This window comes from Oncorhynchus mykiss, chromosome 1 (genome assembly GCF_013265735.2).
Source record: "Oncorhynchus mykiss isolate Arlee chromosome 1, USDA_OmykA_1.1, whole genome shotgun sequence".
Lineage (NCBI taxonomy): Eukaryota > Metazoa > Chordata > Actinopteri > Salmoniformes > Salmonidae > Oncorhynchus > Oncorhynchus mykiss.
Window position 1 is genome coordinate 53045539 of NC_048565.1, and position 27426 is coordinate 53072964.

At 42.4% G+C, this 27426-nt stretch overlaps 3 protein-coding genes across 6 annotated transcripts in view; 2 read left to right on the forward strand and 1 right to left on the reverse strand.

The window, feature by feature from the left end:
• LOC110524916 overlaps positions 1-2147 on the forward strand; it is a 39702-nt gene extending 37555 nt beyond the window's left edge. For all 4 annotated transcript variants that reach the window (XM_036979954.1, XM_036979960.1, XM_036979965.1 and 1 more), the window contains 5 exons: positions 24-149; positions 288-441; positions 676-781; positions 934-1115; positions 1298-2147. In XM_036979954.1, coding sequence (XP_036835849.1) covers positions 24-149; positions 288-441; positions 676-781; positions 934-1115; positions 1298-1398 — 669 coding nt within the window. In that variant the 3' untranslated portion in view covers positions 1399-2147. The remainder of the gene's footprint in view (positions 1-23; positions 150-287; positions 442-675; positions 782-933; positions 1116-1297) is intronic.
• Positions 2148-2201: 54 nt separating this feature from the next.
• LOC110524937 (rab GDP dissociation inhibitor beta) lies at positions 2202-14408 on the reverse strand. The gene is made up of 11 exons (XM_021604901.2): positions 14202-14408; positions 13610-13717; positions 13085-13184; positions 12443-12577; positions 8331-8529; positions 7769-7900; positions 7444-7543; positions 5913-6084; positions 5449-5593; positions 3714-3768; positions 2202-2752 (listed from the first exon to the last, which is right to left on the reverse strand). The coding sequence occupies exons 1-11, from the start codon at positions 14403-14405 to the stop codon at positions 2597-2599; spliced, it is 1506 nt and encodes a 501-aa protein (XP_021460576.2). The 5' UTR covers positions 14406-14408; the 3' UTR covers positions 2202-2596.
• Positions 14409-14414: 6 nt separating this feature from the next.
• LOC110524927 (transcription initiation factor TFIID subunit 3) lies at positions 14415-27210 on the forward strand. Its single transcript, XM_021604891.2, has 7 exons — positions 14415-14786; positions 15836-16087; positions 18880-20777; positions 20862-20944; positions 22692-22920; positions 25746-25852; positions 26088-27210. Exons 1-7 carry the CDS (start codon positions 14621-14623, stop codon positions 26200-26202), a joined length of 2850 nt encoding a protein of 949 aa, XP_021460566.2. The 5' UTR covers positions 14415-14620; the 3' UTR covers positions 26203-27210.
• Positions 27211-27426: the final 216 nt, after the last annotated feature.

Here is a 27426-nt window from a genome sequence, read left to right on the forward strand (position 1 = left end):
AAACAAGCTTGTTATTTTTGTAGGAGCTGTTAGAAGCAGAGGGACACATAACAGTAGAACAGTCTCAATTCTGCCTTGGAAAGGATAGTCCCTCATCCCCTCTATACATTATCTTGAGGAACGAAGATATTGCTGAACACATTTGTGAGGTAAGACTGTTGTAGACTTATAAAAGTATCTCAAACTCCTGGAAAAGAATAAGCAATCCAGGTTCGAAATCCAGCCTTTTGAATCGGTTTCCGTTGTATTACATTGTCGTCATTTTGAGATTTCTGTTTCCCCCTCAGGTCCCGCACTTGCTTGAATTGAAGAAGTCTCAGAATGTGTTGTTTGCTGGTATTGACCGTCCTGATGACATTGTGAACCTGACCCACCAAGAACTCTTCAGCAAAGGCGGTTTTGTGGTGTTTGAGGGAGCAGCACTGGACACACTCAGTCTCAGTATGGACACTTCACTAATTTGCAAGAGACCAAAGTGCATTTGTTACGTTTCATTATGTTTCCTATCTCTATAAGCAACTATGATGTCCCTAGCCTGGTCCCAGATCAGTTTGTGTCATCTTGCCAACTGCTATGGCCGATGTTTGGCATGAAACAAATCTGGGGCCAGGCTATGATGTCCCCTCCCACATTGCATTGTATGTGAGTTACTCAATGTCTCTTTATTTCTCTCAGGCAACATTAAGAAAATGTCTGGTTTCCTTGAGGGGCTAAGTAAAAAGGGGAAGTGGAAATGGCTCTTGCATTACAAAGACAGCCGGAAGTTGAAAGAGAGCGCACGGTAAGCTTATTCTTGCGCTTGTAAATGTTCATCTCAATGCAGATAATCAAACACACTGTGTTTGTTTGAATCCAGGCTAGAGCCATTTTTGTAATTCAAGGAAACTAAGATTCAAACTTAACTGCCAGAACTGATCATTCCTCCCTCTACAGGTCTAGTGCTGAGGCACAGGGTAAAAAAAGCTTCATGGACAACTGCCAGGAGGCTGGAATGGTGGAGGTCTTACCCTACCATGAATGTGACGTCATTTCAAGGACACGACCCAACTACCTCCACTGTCTAGTCCGCCTGCAGGTCCAGAACGTATCAGCTCGTCTACCTGTATTTATAACTGGTGAGAGATCAGACTTTTCCCCTATACTGCATTCGTTAAGATCAGCTAAATGTATAGTATTTTGGGGTTGATTGGGGGTAATTAGTAGGACCTTTAACATTGAAATCATTTCAATTTTTGTAATATATAGGGATTCTTAGTCGCAAGAATGCTAGTTTGACAATTATTTCTTTATTTTGCAGACACAACGGCAGACAAAGCGTTTGCAAAACATGGGATATTCACAATGAATATTAACTCCTTCTTGCTGATTTCTCAGAGTGACACTTGCACTATTTCTTAAACTGACAGGGAAGCCTGACAGAAGTCTTCAGTACAATCAATCAAATTTGATTTATAAAGCCCTTTTTATACTGAACAAAAATATAAAATGTAACATGCAACAATTTCAAAGATTTTACTCGGTTAGAGTTCATGTAATGAAATAAATTAGGCCCTAATCTATGGATTTCACATGACTGGGCAGGGGTGCAGCCATGGGTGGGCCTGAGAGGGCATAGGCCCACCCGCTTGGAAGCCAGGCCCAGCCAATGAGAATTTGTTTTTCCCCACAAAAAGGATTTATTACAGACAGAAATTCAGTGTACATTATCAACAGCTGTCACAAAGTGATTTAAATTAACCTGACCCAGACTCCAACAAGCAAGCAGAAGAACCGTGGCGAGGGAAACGTTGTAACCTCGCGAAGAACCAGACTCAGAAGGGGACCAGACTCACTCCAAAATCTGCTTTTTAGGGGGTCATTGGGAGTTAGACACACTGATCTAAATCATTGTGGTGTAAGAATAAAAATAATTCTCAGTAAGTTATGTTTATAGCAAGGCTTTGTGTATTGCTGTTTTAGTCTTTTTTTTTTTGGTTCCTTAGTGTAAATCAAATTGTGTAGATTTATTTATTCTTAATAATTTTCTATGACAGGTAGGTTCTGTATAGATTAACGATGACATCTGCTTCAATGCAGAGCTATGTGTTAGTGTATTTATTTGTATGTTTGTAAATACATTTATTGCACCTTTGCGATAAAGAAATTGACTAAATGTTCCCCATCCTTTTTTACATACACACACAGAAAAAGAGTGACCATGGTTTGTTTCTCTATTACAGATCAAATATTTATTTATTTCACTTTAACACAGAATATTACCTTATGTAAAAATACAATTTATATCACAATTATAGACTACGTATAAACCCCTGAATAAAACTCTTTGGCGACATTCACATGTCAGAATTTGAAGAAACCTTCATGATGGTACACAATGTGATCATTGCATGTTCTTAACCAACTGTCAAATTCATTATAAAACGCAGCCACCCAAAATTGTCCGCATGCCAGTAAACACTTTTCTTTATTTTTTTTCTACAAACATAATTCCATTGTTTTAAAGGGTCATAGATACAGATTCCAACAATGCATTTGGATTATAAACCAGTTTGTTAAGATTTGGAGCTGTCTGGACACTAACATGATGCTGACACTATCACTGATCACCTGCGTCTCCAAAGATGTCATTCTTCGTGCGCTCCATCTCGGCAAAGTCAAACTCCGTGCCCATCACGCGCTTGTAAATGTCCTTGATGTCGTCACAGGTGGTCTCGAAGTGGGTTGTTGCATCATACGTACGGGAGATAAATATCTGCAGATATCCCAGAGGCATAGAAGGGAAAGAGGGGGAAAAAAAAGAAAAACAAGTCTAAACCAATGTTGTATACAAATCATGTCTACAGGCCTATGACTGAATAGGCTATAGCTAGGTTTCCATCCAATTGGCGACAGATTTTCATACGAATATTCTAAAATATACAAAGAAAATATCTGAATTTTCCCACCAGTGCTATGTTTTCACCAAATGGACGTGTAGCCGATAAAAATCAGTGCACACAATGTATTTTTTCACTTAAAATGTTCATGTAGCAAATACAAATCTAAAGTTCAATGCGTTTCCATCACATTTTCAACTCTACCTAAAGGAAATGTGCGTTATAAAGCAAAATGTGCCTACTCCTGGTCTTGGCACCTGTGCTCGAGCCAATACCTTGCAGATACTGTAGTGCGGGTAGGCTGTGTGGGTTTGCTAGTCTACATTATTTGATTATTATGGATAAGAGTGAGAAGATTTTTATTTGTCAAACGGCAGTCAAGCATCAATCATAACGTCACCAGAATAAGACCCTCGATTTTTATTGGAAAGCAGCATCAAACTTATCACCCTGCACTTTCACCACCCTGGGAAATTCATTATAATTTATAACTGCATGGTTTCCAAAGTCGTAGTGGGAGGACCACACACCATATCAAGGTCAAGTGATATGCTGGTTTTTATATCAATATTTTCACATAAAGTCAATACCACCGCCATTTCAGGCACAAAAAGATCCCACCATGTCGAACGAACAAATTATCTGTCGCCATTTATAAAATTACACCAAAAATTCCTGTTTCCATTACAGCTATCATTATTCTTATTTTTTTTTTTTAAATATGACTTTACTTGTATAAAAACTGGATGGAAACATGGTTAGTGTTCAGAAAATGTTTGCGCCTCCTGTTGATTTCAAAGTGCAGCACAACAAGAGGATTAGGAAATATGCACTTACCTGGCTGTCTTTTCCCATGTCAGTTGGTGCATACTGATCACTGATGCTCACAAACCTGAGGAGAGAAGTTTTCAACAGGGTAAGGAAACATGAATTTGGAATCAACCAAGTGCATTACACCTCAGTCATGTGAAAATAATATTACAGCATTGAATTCCAGTGATGTGAGCCCTAACATACCACAGTGCATTTGTAAAGTATTCGGACCCCCTTGACTTATTCCACATTTTGTTATGTTACAGCCTTATTCTAAAATTCATGAAAACAGTTTTTTCCCCCCTTAATCTACACACAATACCCCATAATGACATGGGCATTTTTGCTAATGTATAAAAAAAATGGACTTACATTTTTTTTTAAATCATAACAATTCAGACCCTTTACGCAGTACTTTGGCAGTGATTACAGCCTCGAGTCTTCTTGGGTATGACGCTACAAGCATGGCACACTTGTATTTGGGGAGTTTCTACCATTCTTCTTTGCAGATCCTCTCAAGCTCTGTCAGGTTGGATGGGGAGCATCGCTGCACAGCCATTTTAGGGTCTCTCAAGAGATGTTCGCGGGTTCAAGTCCGGGCTCTGGCTGGGCCACTCAAGGACATTCAGAGACTTGTCCCGAAGCCACTCCTGCGCTGTCTTGGCTGTGTGCTTAGGGTTGTTGTCCTGTTGGAAAGTGGGGTTGTTGTCCTTAAGGTTGTTGTCCTGTTGGAAACATTAGCCCCAATCTGAGGTCCTGAGTGCCCTGGAACAGGTTTTCATCAAGGATCTCTCTGTACTTTGCTCCATTCATCTTTCCCTCGACCCCGACTAGTTTCCCAGTCCCTGCTACTGAAGAACATCCCCACAGCATGATACTGCCACCACCATGCTTCACCGTAGGGATGATGCCAGCTTTCCTCCAGACCAAAAAGTTCTATCTTGGTTTCATCAGACCAGAGAATCTTGTTTCTCATGGTCTGGAAGTCCTTTAGGTGCCTGCTCCAAGCAGGCTGTCATGTACCTTTTACTGAGGAGTGGCTTCCCTTTGGCCATTCTACCATAAAGGCCTGATTGGTGGAGTGCTGCAGAGATGGTTGTTCGTCTGGAAGGTTCTCCCATCTCCAGAGGAACTCTGGGGCTCTGTCAAAGTGACCATCAGGTTCTTGGTCACCTCCCTGACCAAGGCCCTTCTCCCCCGATTGCTCAGTTTGGCCGTGCGGCCACTTTAGGAAGAGTCTTGATGGTTCCAAACTTCTTCCATTTAAGAATGGAGCCCACGGTGTTCCTGGGGACCTTCAATGCTGTACCTTTTTTGGTACCCTTCCCCAGATCTGTCTCGGAGCTCTACGACAATTCCCTCAACCTCATGGTTTGATTTTTGCTCTGACATGCATTGTCAACTGTGGGACCTTAAATAGAAAGGTGTGTGCCTTTCCAAATCATGTCCAATCAAATGAATTTACCACAGGCGGACTCCAATCAAGTTGTAGAAACATCTCAAGGATGAGCTCAATTTCAAGTCTCATAGCAAAGGGTCTGAATACTTAAGTAAATAAGGTACTTCTGTTTTTTATTTTGAATAAACGTCTGAACCTGTTTTCGCTTTGTCATTATGGGGTATTGTGTAGATTAACGAGGAAATGTTGTTATTTATTCAATTTTAGAATAAGGCTGTAACGTAACAAAATGTGGAAAAGGGGAAGGGGTCTGAAAACTTTCTGAATGCTCTGTATAGTATCACAGAATCAAAGGCCTACTTCTGTTCAATGGGCTCCAATAGATCCAGGGCCGGTTTGAGCTCCTTCTCTGGGTCATTGGTCTCCACTACGCTGCTGGCGATGGCAATGTACTTGCCCTGCGCTGCCACGTTGTGGGCCGAGGAGATCATACACACGTAGATGTCTAAAATGAAAACACAACATATCAGTGACATATCATTCACTAAGCTCTACTAGGTGGTGTTCAGTAGGATAAAAACTAGTCAAATGTTTTGAAACTGAAAATTTGCATATTTTTCCAGGTCCCTCCCCATTTTTTAAATTATATTTGGTGCCTAATGAACACAGTCAATACCATTCAAAAAGTCACAACATATTTCAGTGACAACTTTATTTCAACACAAGGATTTATGAAACGCTTATCTACTGCTTATGAATGTGGTATGTATGGTTACGAATGTATTATTAAGTATTTATGTAGGCTAGGTATCCAGGAATCTCACCATGTTTCCTGTTGACCTGGATCTGAGGAATGATGATCTGACAGGAGTTGACATCGCCGGTGTTCTTGATGGGGTGGCTCATGACACAGATGATACGGACCACTTGGCCGACCTTGCTGACTCTGTCCATGATGTAGCTGGGGTCACAGATCAGCTGCTTACAGCGGGCTATCTAGAGAGGGAAGGAGAGATGGTAGTGGTTAGGGTTATAGTTAAGGTTAGGATGGGTTAGAGTACGGGTTTACGTTTTGGGTAAGGCATAGGGTTAGCCAACTTCCACCTGGAAACATTCAAAATCCGTTGGTTGTAGACACCACCCTAATTAAATCGCCATTAAGAACTAATATCAAACAATATTTTATATACACTGCTCAAAAAAATAAAGGGAACACTAAAATAACACATCCTAGATCTGAATGTATGAAATATTCTTATTGAAAACATTCCTCTTGCAGGAACTGCTGACACACTCCAGCCACATGAGGTCTAGCATTGTCTTGCATTAGGAGGAACCCAGGGCCAACCGCACCAGCATATGGTCTCACAAGGGGTCTGAGAATCTCATCTCGGTACCTAAAATGGCAGTCAGGCTACCTCTGGCGAGCACATGGAGGGCTGTGCGGCCCCCCCAAAGAAATGCCACCCCACACCATGACTGACCCACCGCCAAACCGGTCATGCTGGAGGATGTTGCAGGCAGCAGAACGTTCTCCATGGCGTCTCCAGACTCTGTCATGTGCTCAGTGTGAACCTGCTTTCATCTGTGAAGAGCACATTGCGCCAGTGGCGAATTTGCCAATCTTGGTGTTCTCTGGCAAATGCCAAACGTCCTGCACGGTGTTGGGCTGTAAGCACAACCCCCACCTGTGGACGTCGGGCCCTCATACCACCCTCATGGAGTCTGTTTCTGACCGTTTGAGCAGACACATGCACATTTGTGGCCTGCTGGAGGTCATTTTGCAGGGCTCTGGCAGTGCTGCTCCTTGCACAGAGGCGGAGGTAGCGGTCCTGCGGTTGGGTTGTTGCCCTTCTACGGCCTCCTCCACGTTGCCCGATGTACTGGCCTGTCTCCTGGTAGCACCTCCATGCTCTGGACACTACGCTGACAGACACAGCAAACCTTCTTGCCACATCTCGCATTGATGTGCCATCCTGCATGAGCTGCACTACCTGAGCCACTTGTGTGGGTTGTAGACTCCGTCTCATGCTACCACTAGAGTGAAAGCACCGCCAGCATTCAAAAGTGACCAAAACATCAGCCAGGAAGCATAGGAACTGAGAAGTGGTCTGTGGTCCCCACCTGCAGAACCACTCCTTTATTGGGGGTGTCTTGCTAATTGCCTATAATTTCCACCTGTTGTCTATTCCATTTGCACAACAGCATGTGACATTTATTGTCAATCAGTGTTGCATCCTAAGTGGACAGTTTGATTTCACAGAAGTGTGATTGACTTGGAGTTACATTGTGTTGTTTAAGTGTTCCCTTTATTTTTTTGAGCAGTGTATATATACACATTTGACAAAATCTCACCTCTCCCTCTGACTTGACCCCCACTACCTTTCCATTCTCCATAACAATCTCCTCTATGGGCTTGTTCAGCATGTAGGTCCCACCATAGATAGCACTCAACCTAGAGGAAGAGAGATCAATTCAAAGACACTGGTGAATAGCGGAGCATGGGCTGTGTTCATATGATTACTGCTGAGCAGACGCTTTTAGAGTCATGGTGCAGTGAGTGTAGAACATTTTCGGTGCGAGTATGTGATCCCTGCAGGAATTAAACCTTGGGTTCATCAACCAAAAGGCTTAAGATGGACAAATGATAATGGCAGGGAGGAGGTAAAGTGAATCTTACCTAGCAAAGCCTTGTGGCAGCTCCCCCAGGCCGTAGAGAGGGTAGAGGTAAGGACTCTTGCCGTATCTGGCCAGAGACTCACTGTAGAGCTTAATCCTGTTGATGGTGTCGATGCAGGGCTGGTCCAGGTAGCTGAGATCAAACAAAGAGATAACACTTCGTTATAACGTTCATGAATAAGCCATCCTAAATGCTTCTAAATATTTAAAATGTTACACTTTAAAATGTAAAGTCCCCATATTTGGGGACCCTATTAGATTTGTTTTATTCAATTCATCCCTATCTGCAAAAGCTGGGTGTCTGCGGAAAGCTGACTATCTTGGCTATTGATTGGTGCCTACAAATCTTTCATGTGACTTACTACCATATGGGCATTCACAATAAATAAAATGATAAATAGAACAGCAAGAAACATACAAATATATATTAAAGTTGATAGTCTGTGTCTGAAAAGGCCACCCTATTCAGTGCACTACTTTTTACTAGACCCCTATGGGCCCTGGTAAAACATTTGTGCCCTATATATTGTGAATAGGGTGCCATTTCGGATACAGCCACTTACTCGTCTGTCCTGTAGAGCGCAAGGGCGTGGCCAGTGAAGTCCATCACATCCTGGCCCAGGCTGAACTTCTTGTACAGGTCACGCATTGTCGCCTTGTTGGGGTCGACACCCTCCATGGTTTTGGGATCGTTCACATCATAGTTGGCAACGAAGATCAAGAAGTTCCTGAAACGTCTCTTCTCGAAAATCCCCATCAAACCTGAGCGGGTGCAAAAAAGTCAATGAGACAGAAAAAGAATAACCTTTTGAAATAAGACTGAGAATGTGGTCCTGTGTGGCTCAGTTGAAAGGTTGTGGGTTCATTTGTGGCTTAAATTCTTGCACTCACTCACCTTAAGTCACTTTGGATAAAAGCTTCTGCTAAGTGGTATACACAGTGTAAAAAACAATAAGGACACCTTCCTAATATTGAATTAGGACCCCCCACTTTTGCCCTCAGAACAGTCTCAATTTGTCGGGGAATGGACTCTACAAGGTGTCGAAAGCGTTCCACAGGGATGCTGGCCCATTTTGACTCCAATGTTTCCCACAGTTGTGTCAAGTTGGCTGGATGTCCTTTGGGTGGTGGAGCACTCTTGATACACACAGGAAAATGTTGAGCGTGAAAAACCCAGCAGCATTGCAGTTCGACATACTCAAACCGGTGTGCCTGGCACTTAATATCATACCCCGTTCAAAAGGCACTTAAATATTTGTATGTTTTGTACACTGTATAGCATAAGTTAATAGAATACTTGATTTACCTGCCGGTCTCACAGTAATTGACCGTTAATTAACATAAACACATCTAGCATGTCCTGTCTTCCACGCAAAGCCTACAAACCACTGATGCAGACCTTTGGAACATTTACATTTTAAAAAGTCTGATAAATCCATGTAATATAGCCTACACCATCACAATAAATCCATTATTTAATTTTAGACAGGTCTAAAGAAAATGTAGTGTATTTCAGAAGAACAGAATAGCATACTGAGTTGTCCTCATGTTAGGCCCTGATCTGGCTATGCCATATGGCCGTGGGCTACTAGTTCATTTACCAAGCAAGATTTGCTTAGAATTCCGTATAATTACTTTATAGTATGAAGAATACAATTGAACATTTCTGAATAAAATAGAAAGGATATTTTCTCCAAACAATGAGGGAGTGCGCCCATGTGGCTATTCTGTGTTTAACGGTTAACAAAGAAACAGTTCATTTCATATACTTAATTTAGAGTTATTTATGTAACTTAAGTTGCGATAGAAATGTTGGGCTATAAGTTTTAATACATTCTAAAGCTGCATACTGCGACTCTAATGATGATTTGGAAAAAGTTGCATGAAAGGCATGAGCTCTGCTTTGTTTTATGCAGCCAGTGGCCATTACGCCCTTGGGCTGAATATAATAATTATAATTCCCTTCTCCCATCAACGTGCCGAAGCACCTCTCACTCACATGGCTCTCAGTCACGTGATCGGGTCTTTCTCACAGGCTACAAGTGAAGACAGACACATTGAGGACTGAACTGCGTGCGTACTTATCCAATTCCGTGGCACATATTGAAGAGATTGGATGAATTGTCCAGATTTATTTTTCATCAGCCAACAAGATGAGTTGGCCTAACGAACAGCAAAAGCACTAGCCTACGTCAATATACTATCCACCATAGTACAAAAAAGTTAACCTATTCTATTGTGCGAGAAATAAATATTCCAAACATAGTCTGGGATAGTTGTGGGATGCGATAGATCCAAAATGAATACAACCACTAACATAAAAAAATAAATACATTGTTTTAAGCAATGAGCTTGAAGCAAAAGATACCGTTTAGCTTAATGTTGATAAACTATTATCATGATGTGCCCTCAGGGGAGAATGGGTCCCCAGGCCAAACCAGTTGAGAACCACTGTGTTAAAGTGTACATTTCCCAGCTGTCAGGTTTACATCTAAATATTGTGAAAAGTATGTGATTAAACATGAAACTATTTGTGAAAAGATGTAATGCGATGTTAACCTTCTAAACGAGAGTAAGGATTTTCATATAAAGATGAACTAGTCAGCGGCCACGCCCATGTGAGCATAGAAATTACGTTGGTGTCAACCACCCTTTTCTACTCCAGAGTATAAAACCACCCATGACGAAATTTACATTTTCATGCCAAAGAGACCCACGGCAAGCCGGATGTCTCGGATGGTTAAGAAGTCAGAAAACGCCAGGACATCGTCCCCAAGTTGGAATGGCTACAATTCTATAGGCCACGGAGACCATACAGCTGTAGTTTTGCTACACGGCTGGAAATGGTTAAACTGAGACTATTGATCACTACAGAATAAAAGCAAAATCTTAGACACATAATTACTATTCTGCAGCTAGAAATGACATTAATCCAGATTGAGAATACCGACAACCGACGAAGCATCTATTCTATGAGAACATTACCGAATGGTACTCTGAAGTATCCATTCTAAACACCTACAACCATGAAAGACATTGGTATTTCTGGGAAAGTTAAGCAGAGACTCTGATGAACTCTACAGGACGATTTAGTGTTTTCAACGGAGAGACAACAACGACATATGGGAGTAAATATATACATTGCAATTATTCTCGAATGAGCGGCCGTTCATGTGCAAAGGATTAGCATTTCAATGATTAGAATTATTCACTGTGTGTGCCCTGGCCACATCTGCAGTCCTCATGCCTCCTTGCAGCATGCCTAAGGCACGTTCACGCAGATGAGCAGGGACCCTGGGCATCTTTCTTATGGTGTTTTTCAGAGTCAGTAGAAAGGCCTCTTTGGTGTCCTAAGTTGTCATAACTGTGACCTTAATTGCCTACTGTCTGTAAGCTGTTAGTGTCTTAACGACCATTCCACAGGTGCATGTTCATTAATTGTTTATGGTTCATTGAACAAGCCTTGTGTTTAAGCCCTTTAAAATGAAGATCTGTGAAGTTATTTGGATTTTTACAAATCATCTTTTAAAGACATGGTCCTGAAAAAGGGGCGTTTCTTTTTGTGCGGAGTTTATTTGGAAAGTTGATAAATAAATATAGAAAGCTGATGGGGCCACAGTGTCTCCTGACCCCTCCTGTCTCAGCCTCCAGTATTTATGCTGCAGTAGTTTATGTGTCGGGGGGCTAGGGTCAGTTTGTTATATCTGGAGTACTTCTCCTGTCCTAATCGGTGTCCTGTGTGAATCTAAGTGTGCATTCTCTAATTCTCTCCTTCTCTCTTTCTTTCTCGGAGGACCTGAGCCCTATGACCATGCCCCAGGACTACCTGACATGATGACTCCTTGCTGTCCCCAGTCCACCTGGCCGTGCTGCTGCTCCAGTTTCAACTGACCTGAGCCCTAGGACCATGCCCCAGGACTACCTGACATGATGACTCCTTGCTGTCCCCAGTCCACCTGGCCGTGCTGCTGCTCCAGTTTCAACTGTTCTGCCTTATTATTATTCGACCTTGCTGGTCATTTATGAACATTTGAACATCTTGGCCATGTTCTGTTATAATCTCCACCCGGCACAGCCAGAAGAGGACTGGCCACCCCACATAGCCTGATTCCTCTCTAGGTTTCTTCCTAGGTTTTGGCCTTTCTAGGGAGTTTTTCCTAGCCACCGTGCTTCTACACCTGCATTGCTTGCTGTTTGGGGTTTTAGGCTGGGTTTCTGTACAGCACTTTGAGATATCAGCTGATGTACGAAGGGCTATATAAATACATTTGATTTGATCCTCTTTTTAATAGAGGCTATTGCATATCCTGTATCGCATAGCCTGTCAAAAGTATTGTGCAACATGAGCTCATGGGCTGTCATTAAGTGTTTGATTAGATTTGCATTGATGTCAGAGTGATTAGAGGGACAATAGAGTGCTGAGTAGCCTAATTGGAGAAGCCAAATTACCATGACTAAACAGTCACATGCAATTTGACTGACTTCGTGATCTTCGACTGCTGGTTTGGCGATAATACTGCACCTCAACGGCCCTAGGAGTGACACAAATCTTTTTTTCTTAACTTGACAAAAAAAATGTATGCACTCACTGTACTGTAAGTCACTTTGGATAAAAGCATCTGGCATAGCCTATATTATAGAAATAGGCAAATGAAAATCCCATTGATATACTCACTGGAGGCCAGTGCCTCGGTCTCAGTAACCGGCACTTTGTAGATCGCTCCCTTCTTGTAGACATAGCTGCCCTCGATTACCTTGAAGTCCAGGTAACGGGTCACCTGAGTGATCAGCAACATTCGCACAAGCTGACCTGGGTATAGAAGGGAAAAAAATAGGTAACGTTTGTTAAGGGATGCAATGGAAAACATGTCAAAACAATCCTGATGTATACCAAGACGAAAGAAGCTGCTGAGGGAGAGGCCTTTGATAACATTCATAAAAAGTAGTTTACGTGGGTTGTATTCATTAGGGCATGCGGCAGAAATCATTTTATAACATTTTGCAAAAGAAAATGAAAACGTCTTCTTGGACAAGTCCAAGTAGTCCCTTTCTGTACAGTCCCCTTTCTTCTGTGTCGTGGCTAATAAACACAAACCATCAATGAGGATTATATCTGGAATACCATGGGTGTATTCATTAGACGATGACCGTAGCAAACAGTTACAAAACATTTTGCAACAGAAGCCCTTTACTCCAAATGTAAAATGTTTTGCAACGAAAACAAACGTTTCTATTGGACAAATGCACGTTGGTTCCTCACAGTTTCATTCCGTTTGGGATCCTAGTGAATTGAATAGACCCCACATTGCTTTCCTACCATTGGCCATCAGAAACTTTGGGATGAGGTCCACGCTCCAGTCCCGACCTCTTCCCATGGACTCTGGAGGTTTGCCTGGAAGACTGAAGCGCTTGTACAACTGGAGGGGGACAAGAAGAAGACAAACAGAAATGATTAAACTTTGTATTATTACTTCATCAATTTCATTAATGACTTAGTTTATTTAACAATAAAACATAAAGCTGTCAGATTTTGAGTATCTGAAACTCAGGACGTGCCACAAAGTATTGATATAACACCGAGATGTGAGTGATAGCATACATAATATAACATATATCTGTGTGATAGCACCACACAGTGGGGGCTGTGGAACCTAAGGTTAATAATCTAAAACCCTTTTGACACTACTGAGCCAAGTTAAACCAATTACTGGGCTGGCCTAGTTAAGGATCCACCATAGTTGCTGGAAGGGAATATGTGTAAAGAAAATATCCCAGTGAGCTAAGTATGGTTCGGCATTATAGTATGAAAAGGGTCATATTCATCTTGTGTGTCTTTGCTTACATCTTCCAGTGGCGTGATGGACGCACTCTCTGCTCCATAGTAAGAGTTCCTGTCCATATGAAGCACCTTCTTCCCCTTCACTGACATAATGCCAGACAGAATGCATTCCTATGGAAGAAAAATATAAGTCAGATAGCTCGGTAGCTACACAAAAAGATATGTAAAAATTGTAATTTATGTTTTAAATGTGTAAACAATTTAAACAACACAGTAAAGACAAATTTAAGCCCAGCGAGCTAACAACACAACTAGCTGACTGATACAGTAACTACTTAGCATAGCTAATTAGCTCCATTTTACTAAAGGGAAAATAACTGGAAATACTGTTGTATGGGAGTTGTCCCTTGTTCCTGAGCGGGGAAAGTATCACCACTCGGATAACACTAATGAGAATCACAGTAGACACCGATTTCCTGAGAAACAAAATCTGAAATTTGAGATCTAACAAACGAGCAAGCAAGCTAATTTAGCACTAACGTGAGTTAGCAGCTTGTTGGCCATGACATTAGCCTACAGATTAGCCTACACATCTAGGTTAGTAGCTGTGACCATTGTTGGACGGTTGTACTATATTGCTTTTGTCAGTTCTCACCGTTAGGCCGGTCCCGAGAACAATAACATCGTATTCTTCATCCATACTGAGTGTCCTTCTGTACTTTATCCCTAAATATATAATTTTTGTTAGTGGAAATGGAACGGCTGTTTGATAGTTTAAGAAGTTGTTCGGCTGCACAGCGCAGGTAATGATACCCGTGAACGTACCCTTCTCTGTGGGTTGGCGGATGTTTTTGCGCATGTCTAATCGACGTTTTCTGGGATGGGTTTTTTATCGGTGGAAACAAGATGGCGGCTCTGGCAAGAGCGCCAACATATATACTCGAATAGATGTCAGAAGTATCCCTCATCGAGCGTTTTGTTCACAACCTGCACGTCTTTCATGCATCATGAAGACCGGGAGCATGTTTTATAGCCGGGATTGAATAAACTAGGACCGTTATTAAAGTCAGCAAGATGTGCGAGAGCTATGCTCGCTCGCTGCTGCGTGTGTCGGTGGCGCAGATCTGCCAAGCGCTGGGCTGGGATGCAGTGCAGCTCACAGCCTGCGACCTGCTCTCCGATGTTCTTCACAGATATATCCAGCAGTTAGCCAGGGGTTGTCATCGATACTCGGAGCTATGTAAGTACTGTGTTTCAGACATGTCCACTGTAAATTAAATTCATCTGTCTAGGTGTTGGGTCGCGTTGTTTATTCCACGCTCTGTGACTAGCGCCTCCTCCAATCAAGGCCTAGTGCTAATGTCAGAGACATGTACAGTAAAGTTAGCCTAACTCTTAGTCATGTAAACAATGACTAGGTTGGTTTGCAAAAGTAATTTCCCAAGCATTACATGTATTTAATGTTTAGCTAACTACAGTCATGATATACATTTAGTCGCTTATGACCATGTTTGTTTCTCAATTTGAAACGGGTCATACTGTGGTGTGTGCTAACTAGCTAGCTCAGATGTCAACATGGGGGAGTGTTCTAACATACTGTAGTTCCAATGAAAACAGTGTGGTATCTTGTTTAGAAATGGGCTTAAAAAAGACTAGGTAACGTTAGCTGTAAATGCCGCTGTATTTCCCGGGTTGAATTTAATCAATGATTTGCTGAAGGCATAATTGATGGTCTAAAAAACAACTTCTGTCTGATTTTTGAAAATCTCTTACGTCATGCAATGGTGTAAAAGACTTCACTCAGTTAGTTTGTTGTAGTGTGTATACTGAAGACGGGTTGGTTGTTTAGCAACAACCGACCCATGCACAACTATGGGGCAAAACAGACCGTGTTGGCTTAGATTGTTGACAACATGTCAACTTAATTTCGTCTCCAATGTTTATGTAAATTTGCATAATGTCATGAGCACTTGTCTCTCAAATATGTACTTACAGCTGTTGGTTTTCTAGCTTGCTAATTTGACACCTCAAAACAAAACATGGTATCAAGAACAAGATAAAACTAACTGAAACAAGCCACCTACGATCCCCCACATAGAAGCTTCTAGTCATTGTTGCCAACTATTTGGCCATCCAGAACCACAATAACACAGACTTCTGCCCCATTGAAGCGTGCATATCTTTTTTTACGCTATCAGCTAACCCATCTATAGTACTGCATTCATAGAAGGGGAAGGAAACATAAAGAGTTGATCACGTCTCATGCATGCACTTTTCCTCTCGTCCTAGATGGGCGAACAGACCCAGTACTGGAGGATGTGGGCCAGGCCTTCAGACTGCTGGGTGTGAGCCTGTCTGAGCTGGAGGACTATGTCCATAACCTGGAGCCTGTGGGGTTCTCCCAGCAGACACCTCTCTTCCCCCTCAGCAAAAATAACATGCTGCAGTTCCCTCAGCCTGGAGTGGGGGTACGGGGGGATACCGAGGAGAGGAGGGAATACATTCCAGATTATATGCCACCCTTGGTCTCTTTGCAAGAAGGTGAGGACTTTAACTATATTAATTGTGTCTGAAGGAACTGTGTGTGTGAGACTAGGGCTGTGATGGTCATGAAACTTCCTCAGCCGGTTATTGTCATGTAAATGACTGTCGGCCTCGCGGTAATTGACCGTCAATTAACATAAGGCCATTAACATCTACAGGCCTCCACACATACAAGCTGCTGATGCTCGCCTTTGGAACATCTACATTTAAAGTCTAATACATTAGTTTAATATGCATCATCACAATAAATAAATAAATACATTATTTCATTTAGGCAGGTCTAAAGAATCATGATATGAAGAAAATGTATTTCAGAAGAACAGAATGTATGTTATATGCTTAGCCTATTTCACTACATGTATCAACCACTGTTTGAGGAGCATGCAGCCTCTTGCTGTGCGACAGGTTATATTCCGCCAAAACTCTGTGTGCCATAGACTCGCCAACAGTGTTCCTGCAGCTACCCAGTGCTTAATTTGGGAAACCAAGTGAAATCTGTTCTGGAATGTTGATAGCAGTGTTTTCACAATGAAACATATTGCTTTAAACTGTTGACAGCCTCTCTCTCTGCGCACACTCGAGAAAGAAATGAAGGAGAGAGAGGCGGAGATGGAAACATACAGTGGTGAGGTATTCTATTGCCAAAGGTAATGTCAGCCCATTAATTATGAAAATATAAAAAATGCCTTTATTACTAGGCTATTCAAAATCAAATACAAATGCACTATAATTGTAGGCTAACTCGAAGCCGCCCTGCACAATCAATGAGCCAACAGCATCACCTAGACCTATATGTTCTCTCCCAGTCTCATGGATAGAAAGTTTGGAGCGTAGCATAAGGTAACCAGCCCATCCAGTATGCATAATACAGTCCAGTACTAGAATTAGTTTAATAGTATAGGCTAGACCAATTATGTATCAAAGACCTCTTAAATCGTTTAAAAATATATATATATATATTTTTTTTTATTCTGCCATGCGTATTAGGCTATAAAGGCATAATCATTATTTTAATTATAGGTTTTTTTCTGGCTTGGGCTCATATAGGCCTATGCATAAGCTCTAATACAGTGCCTTCAGAAAGTATTCACACACTTTTTCCACATTTTGTTTGTAAAAATAATTTTTAAATAATAATAAATTGATTAAATTGACTTTTGTTTCCCACAGGCCTACACACAATACCCCATAATGTCAAAGTGGAATTATGTTTTTCTGAATGTTTATAAATGTTTAAAAGCCACCCTGACAAATGCATCTACATTAATCTACATCTACTTTTGGGGCAGCAGTTAGCCTAGTGGTTAGAGCGTTGGACTAGTAACCGAAAGGTTGCAAGATCGAATCCCCGAACTGACAAGGTAAAAATATGTCAATCTGCCCCTGAACAAGAAAGTTAAAAAGTCACATAAGTTGCATGGACTCAATCGGTGTGCAATAATAGTGTTTAACATGATTTTTGAATGACTACCTCATCTCTGTACCCCACACATACATCTGTAAGGTCCGTCAGTCTAGCAGTGAATTTCAAACACAGATTCAACCACAAAGACCAGGGGAAAAGAAGGGCACCTATTGGTAGATCGGTTTAAAAAAATATATTAAAAAAAAAACTGAATATCCCTTTGAACATGGTGGAGTTATTAATTACACTTTGGATGGTTTATCAAAACACCCAGTCACTACAAAGATACAGGCGTCCTTCCTAACTCAGTTACCACTCAGGGATTTCACCATGGGGCCAATGGTGACTTTAAACAGTTTCAGAGTTTATTGAATGTGATAGGAGAAAACTGAGGATGGATCAACAACATTGTCGTAACACCTTAATACTAACATAATTGACAGAGTGAAAAGAAGTACAGAATAGTAATATTCTATTTGACAGAGCTTGAAGAATTTTGAAAAGAATAATGGGCACATATTGTTCAATCCAATTGTGCAAAGCCCATAGAGACTTGCCCAGAAAGACTCGCAACTGTAATCACTGCCAAAGGTGATTCCTTAACGTATTGACTCAGGGGTATTTCAGTATTCATTTTGAATACATTTACAAAAGTTTCTAAAAACAGGTTTTCACTTTGTCATTATGGGGTATAGTGTGTAAATTCAGGCTGTAACACAACACAATTTGGAATGTCAAGGGGTATGAATACTTTCTGAAGGCACTGTATGCTTATAGTGTTTTGATTTAATCTTAGAAAGCATTGCCCATTTAGTTGTGTTAGGCTTTAAAACAACATCCATGACGACCATGTTTTCCACTCAGTTTCAACCTGTTGTTTAACTTCTTTCTTCAAATTGATCATCACAGTGAGGTCAATTTTAAAAGCATGATACTGTTATGATGAGTGTTTGATGGGATTTTCAATTGCATTTGCTTTGATGTCGGAGTGGTTTAGAGGGACAATAGAGCGCTGAGTACCAGGCCATTAGCACCTGTCAGTTGTTAACGAGTTGGGTACTGAATGCATGTCCAGAGTGCCTAAGAGGAGATTACCGTGACCGTTTGACTGCGGTTATGACTCATGACTGCTGGAGTAGCGGTAATATGTTCACCGCAACAGCCCTACGTGAGACACGTGTGCGTGCATTTGTGTGTTAATGGGGTTACGATGGAGAGATAATCCATGCTTTTTTTCTTTTCTTTGTCCTTTAATACAATACTAATCAGAGGGTGAGATTGATTGAATGACAGTGATGAACCTTTGACTTTCTCTCTCACTCTCCCTCTGCTTCTCATTGCTGTGTCTCATCCTCTCTCCCTCTCTCTCTTCTCCCATCTATAGAAGAGGAGGAGGAAGAAGCCCTAGCTGACATGGGTACCTCTGCTGAGGCCATGCAGGTCCCGCTGGACGATACAGACGAGGACATGGATGACGACGAGGTGGTGAACGATGAGAACCACCCTGTGAAGAGACACTTGGACAGCCCCGACGCCGCCATGGGTATGATGCCCACCTCCAAGAGGCCTCGCATGCACCCCGGCTTCAGCCCCGACTGGAGCATGGAGCCCAGGGAGCCCCTCACCTCCCTCAACCCTCAGCGTGTCCCTCCAGGCATGATGGCCTCCCATTCCCACGACAGCATGGGTTCAATGTCTCTGTCCCCAGAGACACCTGGGCCTCCGACATTGTTCAGACCCCAGCCGGTGACCCCAGGGAGACACTCTGATCATAAGTCTCATGGCGGTCAAGGCCGCAAAGGGCCAAAAGGCTCATCCCCTGGTAGGCCACGGACTAAGTCCCCAAAAGGGGTCAATGCTGGTGGGGCTATGTCAGGCAGCCCCATCCGCTCTCCCAAATCTTCCAAGGAGCGGAAAAAGTCCCCGGGTCGGACCAAGAGCCCTAAAAGTCCCAAAAGCCCCAAGATGGGTTCTGGAGTCAAGTCTGGTTCTCACTCCCAGGGAAAAGCAGAGGCTCAGGCCCTGGCCCTACAGAGACTTCCCTTGTCGGCCCTCAGCGAGAGGATGGGGAAGGAAAACATCCACGTGCGGCAAAGCCTGGAGGAATGCGAGCTGGCGGGTTTCGTCTCTGATAAACTCTGCGAACCTGGCGGCGACAACGCTGATATTGATGATTCTATCGACGCTGTGATTGCCAGGGCATGCGCTGAGCGAGAGCCTGATCCGTTTGCCTTCTCATCAGGCTCCGAGTCGGAGAGTGATGGCTTCTCCTCTCCACGGAGGCTTACTATCATGGAGCCAGGCGGAACGCCTAAGCTCTCACTAGGTGCCAACAGCCTGGGTAAAGACACTTCTACGCCGCTTCAACTCAATGCAGACGGTGGCCCCGGGAACTGGACCATGGACGACTCCATCAATGAGGTCCTACGTAAAGTAAACCAGGGAGGTCCCAATGCGGGACACCCCCAAGGCGAATCATACCTGTCCTCAGCATCCGCCTCGCCCCCGACCCCTGAGCCCCTCCTCAAGATGTACGAGGAGAAGAACAAGCTTGTCTCCTCGGCTGACATCAAGAAGAAACTCAAAAAGGAGCTGAAGACAAAGATGAAGAAGAAGGAGAAAGGAGAGAAGCCAAAAGATAAAGAGAGGGATAAGGACAAGGGGAAGATGAAAGAGAAGAACAAGGATAAGAACAGGGATAAGAGCAAAGATTCTTTCTCCAAGGAGGCCAAGATGCCGTGGAAGGACTTCGGTAACAAGGACGATGACCTCAGGGAACACTTCCTGGGTCAGAGGCCAGGGTTCGGCGGACCAGAGGGCTCCATGATCAAGATCAAGTCGCGAGATGGAGGGGATGGCAGTGGTAAGAAGGAGAAGGACAAACACAAAGACAAAAAAAAGGACAAGGAGAAGAGCAAGAAGGGCAAAGACAAGCGGGACAAGGGTAAGGACCGGCAGAAGATATCCTCCCTCACCCCGTTCGGTTTGGGTGACATGCCTGCCCTGTTCAGCCCATCGACGTGTCTCCGCATCCCCTCCATGCTGCCGCCTCTTCCGCCTATCCTCCAGGAAAAGGATGTGAAGAGCAAGGAGAAGGACAAGAAGAAAGACAAGAAGGAGAAGAAGAAGAAGAAAGATAAAGACAAGGAGAAGGAAAAGGAGAGGGAAAAGTCCAAGGAGAAGGAGAGGGAGAAAGAGGAGAAGAGGAAAGAGAAGGAGAAAGACAAGGAAAAACGGGAGAAGGAGAAAGAAAAGGAAAAAGAGAGGATTAGGCTGGAAAAGGTAAGCTGTGTTTTTCCAGTATTGATTTATAGTGTAGCGTTTGTAACAGTGACTAACTGGTTGCTCTCCTTTCTTCTGTCACAGGTGAGGGTGGAGACTCCAGTTGCTGTCCCATCACCAGTCATCCCCAGGCTTACCCTAAGGGTTGGGGCTGGCCAGGACAAAATGTATGTTTCTCAATTCAATTAAACTTTCTGTCCATATATATGTCCCTTCATTTAACTTACAGAGCATTCGGAAAGTTTTCAGACCCCTTCACTTTTTCCACATTTTGTTACATTACATCCTTATTCTAAAATGGATTAAATAAGAGATACCTTATTTACGTAAGTATTCAGACCCTTTTGCTATGAGACCTGAAATTGAGTTCAGGTGTATCCTGTTTCCATTGATCATCCTTGAGATGTTTCTACAAGTTGGAGTCGAGCTGTGGTAAATTCAATTGATTGGACATGATTTGGAAAGGCTCACTCACACCTGTCTATATAAGGTCCCAATGTTGACCGTGCATGTCGGAGCAAAAACCAAGCCATGAGATCGATGAAATTGTCTGTAGAGCTCCGAGACACGATTGTGTCGAGGCACAGATCTGGGGATGGGGACCAAAAAATGTCGGCAGCATTGAAGCTCCCCAAGAACACAGTGGCCTCCATCAGCCTTAATTGGAAGAAGTTTGGAACCACCAAGACTCTTCCTAGAGCCAGCCAAACTGAGCAATCGGGGGAGAAGGGCCTTGGTCAGGGAGGTGACCAAAAACCCGATGGTCACTTTGACAGAGCTCCAGAGTTCCTCTGTGGTGATGGGAGAATCTTGCAGAAGGACAACCATCTCTGCAGCACTCTACCAATCAGGCCTTTATGGTAGAGTGACCAGACTGAAGCCACTCCAAGATAAAAGGCACATGACAACCCGCCTGGAGTTTGCCAAAAGGCATCTAAAGGACTCTGACCATGAGAAGCAATATTATCTGGTCTGAGGAAACCAAGATTGAAGTTGTTAGCCTGAATGCCAAGTGTCACGTCTAGAGGGAACCAATACCATCCCTACGGTGAAGCATGGTGGTGGCAGCATCATGCTGTTGGGATGTTTTTCAGCAGCAGGGACACAGGGTGATTAGTCAGGTTCGAGGGAAAGATAAACAGAGCAAAGTACAGAGAGATCCTTGATGAAAACCTGCTCCAGAGCACTCAGGACCTCTGACTGGGGCGAAGGTTCACCTTCCAACAGGACACCGACCCTAAGCACACAGCCAAGACAATGCACGAGTGACTTCAGGAAAAGTCTCTGAATGTCCTTGAGTGGTCCAGACAGAGCCAGAACTTGAACCCAATGGAAACTATGGAGAGATTTGAAAATAGCTGTGCAGCGATGCTCTCCATCCAACTTGACAGAACTTGCGATAATCTGCAGAGAAGACTGGGAGAAACTCCCCAAATACAGGTGTGCCAAGTTTGTAGCTTAATACCCAAGAAGACTCGAGACTCTAATTGCTGCCAAAGGTGCTTCAACAAAGTACTGAGTAAAAGGTCTGAACACTTATGTAAATGTGATATTTGTTGTTGTTTTTTTAAAATACATTTGCGAACATTTCTTTAAAAAAAACTTTTTTTGCTTTGTCTTTATGGGGTATTGTGTGCTGATTGATGAGGGGGGGAAAACAATTTAATCAATTTTAGAATAAGGCTGGAATGTACTTTCCGAATGCACTCTAATTTGTCCACATCATACAGTTACATCAAGCACATACAAAACACAGACACATATGAAACCATACATAGAAACACTGTACCTGACAAATTTTGTTGGCTCTGTGCTGCAAGGCAGCTGTATTGTTGATCTGAATGCAGTAATGTGTCATAGGCTCTGGTTTGATTCCCCCCCCCCCCCTCTGTTTCTCTTTATATCCATCTCCAGAGTTATCAGTAAGGTAGTTCCCAATTCCGAGCCACCGCTGCCGCCACCCAAGATGCCAGCACCCAAGATCACCGCCACTAAATCAGGACCTGGCAGTCGCCTTCAGCCCCCACCTCCTCCACCACTATTGTCCCCAGTTGTACCCTCGTTGCTCTCCCCCGCCTCCATTCTGTCCTCCAGCAAACTGCCTGTACGCAGTGTGATCACTGAAACTGTCAGAACATACGTGGTGAGTCCCGGTCAGACCCTCTACCTCAACCATATACAAAATGATGTATCTGTCATGCCTATCCTCTATCTCAGGTTCTCAAACTTTTTGGGGCCGGGGACCCCTTTTGTGATAGCAAATTCATCAGGGAATAGCCTACAAGGAGTTTTACTATGATGTCTGCAGTGCATGGCTGGACTAGTGTTGTTACGACACCAGAATTTTGACTTCGATACCAGGTTTAGTATCACAATACTCGATACCAAGGCAAAAAAAAGCAGGCATATTAGCCAAAGTCACAGAATGGCCCTTGATCCAGACAGAGAAACTCAGCTATTGCTCTGTTCAGTTGCTGGGCATCTTTTGAGTTCAACATCATTACATTTAACATTTTTTAAGTCAAATTGTTCAGAGACGGACATGTATGCTTTAATGAATGAATTATACAATCAATGTGACTTTGGTAAAAACAATCTAACTACATAACAAAATAATGACAATTTATTTGAATGGTAAATCTCTATTGATGAACTGGGTAAATCAAGATGTAGCTTCGGCTGAGTCACAATTCCGGTGAATACATATTCAATAGGAGTGTGTGTTGCATTGAGTTAGTGAGCATGTTTTGGATGATATCATCGGGCTAAAGATTACAAACACTCTGTTTTACTTCCATTCGGGACTTAAATTATTGTACTGATCATCAACATTTGCATATTTGGACATTTACTTTAACCAGTAATGACTCATTCACAAGGCAAGAGGGGGGCGGTGGTCGGAGCCCTACTCACACACAGTCAGTTCGCTGAGGCAATAGGTCATCTTTGGGAGAGACACGTGAGAGAGAACGATTTTAAGTGAATTAATAAAGTAGTTGCAATCAGCTTTAAAATCAGTATATTTTTCGCAATATAGTTTGCATATTATCACAAACAAAGTACTAGAGTAGTGAATTGATGTTAGCTTCAGCTGTAAGCTAGCAAGGAAAGTTAGCCTACAAATCTGGAAGCTACCAGTATTTTCTTGCATTGTAAAGTGTTCAGGGGACATTGGCTGCACTGATACAGACACATTTGACAGAATTCCCAAAATATCTCTTCTTTTTTTTTTTTTACCAAACCGTTTTTCATGTTCTAACATCGAAAAAGTACCGAAGTTTCGGTATACCGTGCAACACTAGGCTGGATGTGTGATGTACAGTTGAAGTCGGAAGTTTACATTACACTTAGGTTGGAGTCATTAAAACTTGTTTTTCAACCACTCCACAAATTTCTTGTTAATAACAAACTATAGTTTTGGCAAGACGGTTAGGACATCCACTTTGTGCATGACACAAGGGATTTTTCCAACAATTGTTTACAGACAGATTATTTCACTTATAATTTACTGTATCACAATTCCAGTGGGTCAGAGGTTTACATACAAGTTGACTGTGCCTTTAAACAGCTTGGAAAATTCCAGAAAAGGATGTCATGGCTTTAGAAGCTTCTGATAGGCTAATTTACATAATTTGAGTGAATTGGAGATGTACCTGTGGATGTATTTCAAGGCCTACCTTCAAACTCAGTGCCTCGTTGCTTGACATCATGGGAAAATCAAAAGAAATCAGCCAAGACTTCAGGAAAAAAAATTGTAGACCTTCGCAAGTCTAGTTCATCCTTGGGATACATTTCCAAATGCCTGAAGGTACCACGTTCATCTGTACAAACAATAGTATGCCAGTATAAACACCATGGGACCACGCAGCCGTCATACCGCTCAGGAAGGAGACGGGTTCTGTCTCCTAGTGATGAACGTACTTTGGTGCGAAAAGTGCAAATCAATACCAGAACAACAGCAAATGACCTTGTGAAGATGCTGGAGGAACAGGTACAAAAGTATATATATCCACAGTAAAACGAGTCCGATATCGACATAACCTGAAAGGCCGCTCAGCAAGGAAGAAGCCACTGCTCCGAAACCGCCATAAAAAAGCCAGACTACGGTTTGCATCTGCACATGGGGACAAAGATCGTACTTTTTGGAGAAATGTCCTCTGGTCTGATGGAACAAAAATATAACTTTTTGGCCATAATGACCATCATTATGTTTGGAAGAAAAGGGAGAAGGCTTGCAAGCCGAAGAACACCATCTCAACCGTGTAGCACGGGGGTGGCAGCATCATGTTGTGGGGGTGCTTTGCTGCAGGAGGGACTGGTGCGTTTCACAAAATAGATGGCATCATGAGGAGGGGAAATGATGTGGATATATTAAAGCAACATCTCAAGATATCAGTCAGGAAGTTAAAGCTTGGTCGCAAATGGGTCTTCCATATGGACAATGACCCCAGGCATACATCCAAAGTTGTGGCAAATGGCTTAAGGACAACAAAGTCAAAGTATTGGAGTGGCCATCACAAAGCCCTGACCTCAATCCCATAGAAAATTTGTGGGCAGAACTGAAAGCGTGTTTGAGCAAGGAGGCCTACAAACCAGGAGGAATGGGCCAAGATTCACCCAACTTATTGTGGGAAGCTTGTGGAAGGCTACCCGAAACGTTTGACCCAAGTTAAACAATTTATAGGCAATGCTACCAAATACTATTTGAGCGTATGTAAACTTCTGACCTACTGGGAATGTGAAATAAATCTGAAATAAATAATTCTCTCCACTATTATTTTGACATTTCATATTCTTAAAATAAAGTGGCGATCCTAAGACAGGCAATATTTACTAGGATTAAATATCTGGAATTGTGAAAAACCGAATTTAAATGTATTTGGCTAAGGTGTATGTAAACTTCCGACTTCAACTGTATATTCTTATTTTAGTCCTGAGTCCCTTGTTGCTTACAATTTCTTTCCGTAGATTCGTGATGAGTTGGGGAACCAGATCTGGATCTGTCCTGGTTGCAACAAGCCTGATGACGGCAGTCCCATGATCGGCTGTGATGACTGCGATGACTGGTACCATTGGTAAGAAAGGCTTTGCTTCATTCATTCATTTATCTACTGTGGTTCAGTCCAGCTGATATGACTAGTTATTGCTGCAGAAGTGAGGAACATTAACTAGGATACTAGTTGTCGAACCTAAAAAATATACTTATGCGGAAAGCTGATATCGACTTTTACTATGTATGTATCCCTTTTATATCCCTCCAACTTCCCTCCTTTCTTCACTCACTCACCGATTTTGTCCTTCTCTCCTCAGGCCATGTGTTGGGATGGTCTCGGCCCCTCCCGAGGACCAGCAGTGGTTCTGTGTGAAGTGTGCTGGCAAGAAGAAGGACAAAAAACACAAGAAGCGGAAACACAAAGTGCATTGAGACTACGCAAAACAAAGCACACTTTGGACTTTTCATTAGCTGGACTGACTGCTTCTTCAAGCCATACTGGAACACTTTTGGCACTGCTGTAAAAAAAAGAAAAGAAAGAAATTAAAAACATGACAGATAAGACATTCACACATCCTGATGATTTTTAGTGAATGACATGAGCCTAACAGACTCTTTAACCAGCACATATCCAACCTCAGCTTTTAAGGCTATGTCCTAGTTCTGTACCCTTCTCCCAACGTGTGCATGTGGCTTGCACACTAAAAGCATTGGATTGATGTAAGCATTGGCTGGAGAGAGTTTCCACCATTGTTTAAATCGGGAGAATTAGGACGCAGTCTTTGTTGTGCGAGCCCTTGGCCCAGCGTTCTGTAGGTGTGATGTTGTCACAGAGATCATGCCTTTCCATCATCGTGGTTCCAAACCGATCACTGTTGAGTTCAATGTTGTCAAAGATAGCATTGGCATGGTATAGAGAGAAATCTACATTCATCCATCTTCATATTATTCTTGTTGTTTTGTTAGTATTTCCATAACCTGGTCCGTTATCTGTTTGTGCTGTCTTGCCAAGTCCTATGGCCTTTGGCTTGAGTTGGAGATGGCAAGACAACACAAACATATCTGGGAACAAGGCTAGTATTTCCACAAAAAGGTCAACAACATCAAACTGAATGACAGATTCAGATCCCCCCCGGTTTTCTGCAGTATCATTTAAATATGTAATGTATATAAAGGTAACTGCATTTGTGTGTATTATAAAATGCGTAAATACCAACTTCCAACCAAGCCAAGTGCGTTCTGTTCTTAGGAGTCTTCTGACTTGTTAAATCCATTTCCAAATTATTTTTTTTTTTAAAATGATTTTCTGTATATTTTTTTTAATTACATTTTTTTTCTCCCCCTTATGAATTATCCCCCAATCAGTTATACTGTAGCTGTGCTCGTTGTACACGTATCTCATTTTGCTGATATTTACAATATTAAAGCCTAACAGTCTCATTGCCATAATTTTTTTTCTCAAAATAAGTCACTCATTTGTACCTAACTTTTTTGTACGCAACTTTACTTTGATATCATTTGAGGGCATACGCACTTCTATCTTCCTTCATGCATTTACATTGATTGTTCTGTGCAATTTTGAACCTTTCCCTATACATTTTATTCCCTTTGTTTTGATGCATTTATTAATTCATGAAAATACAGTGGAAATATTTG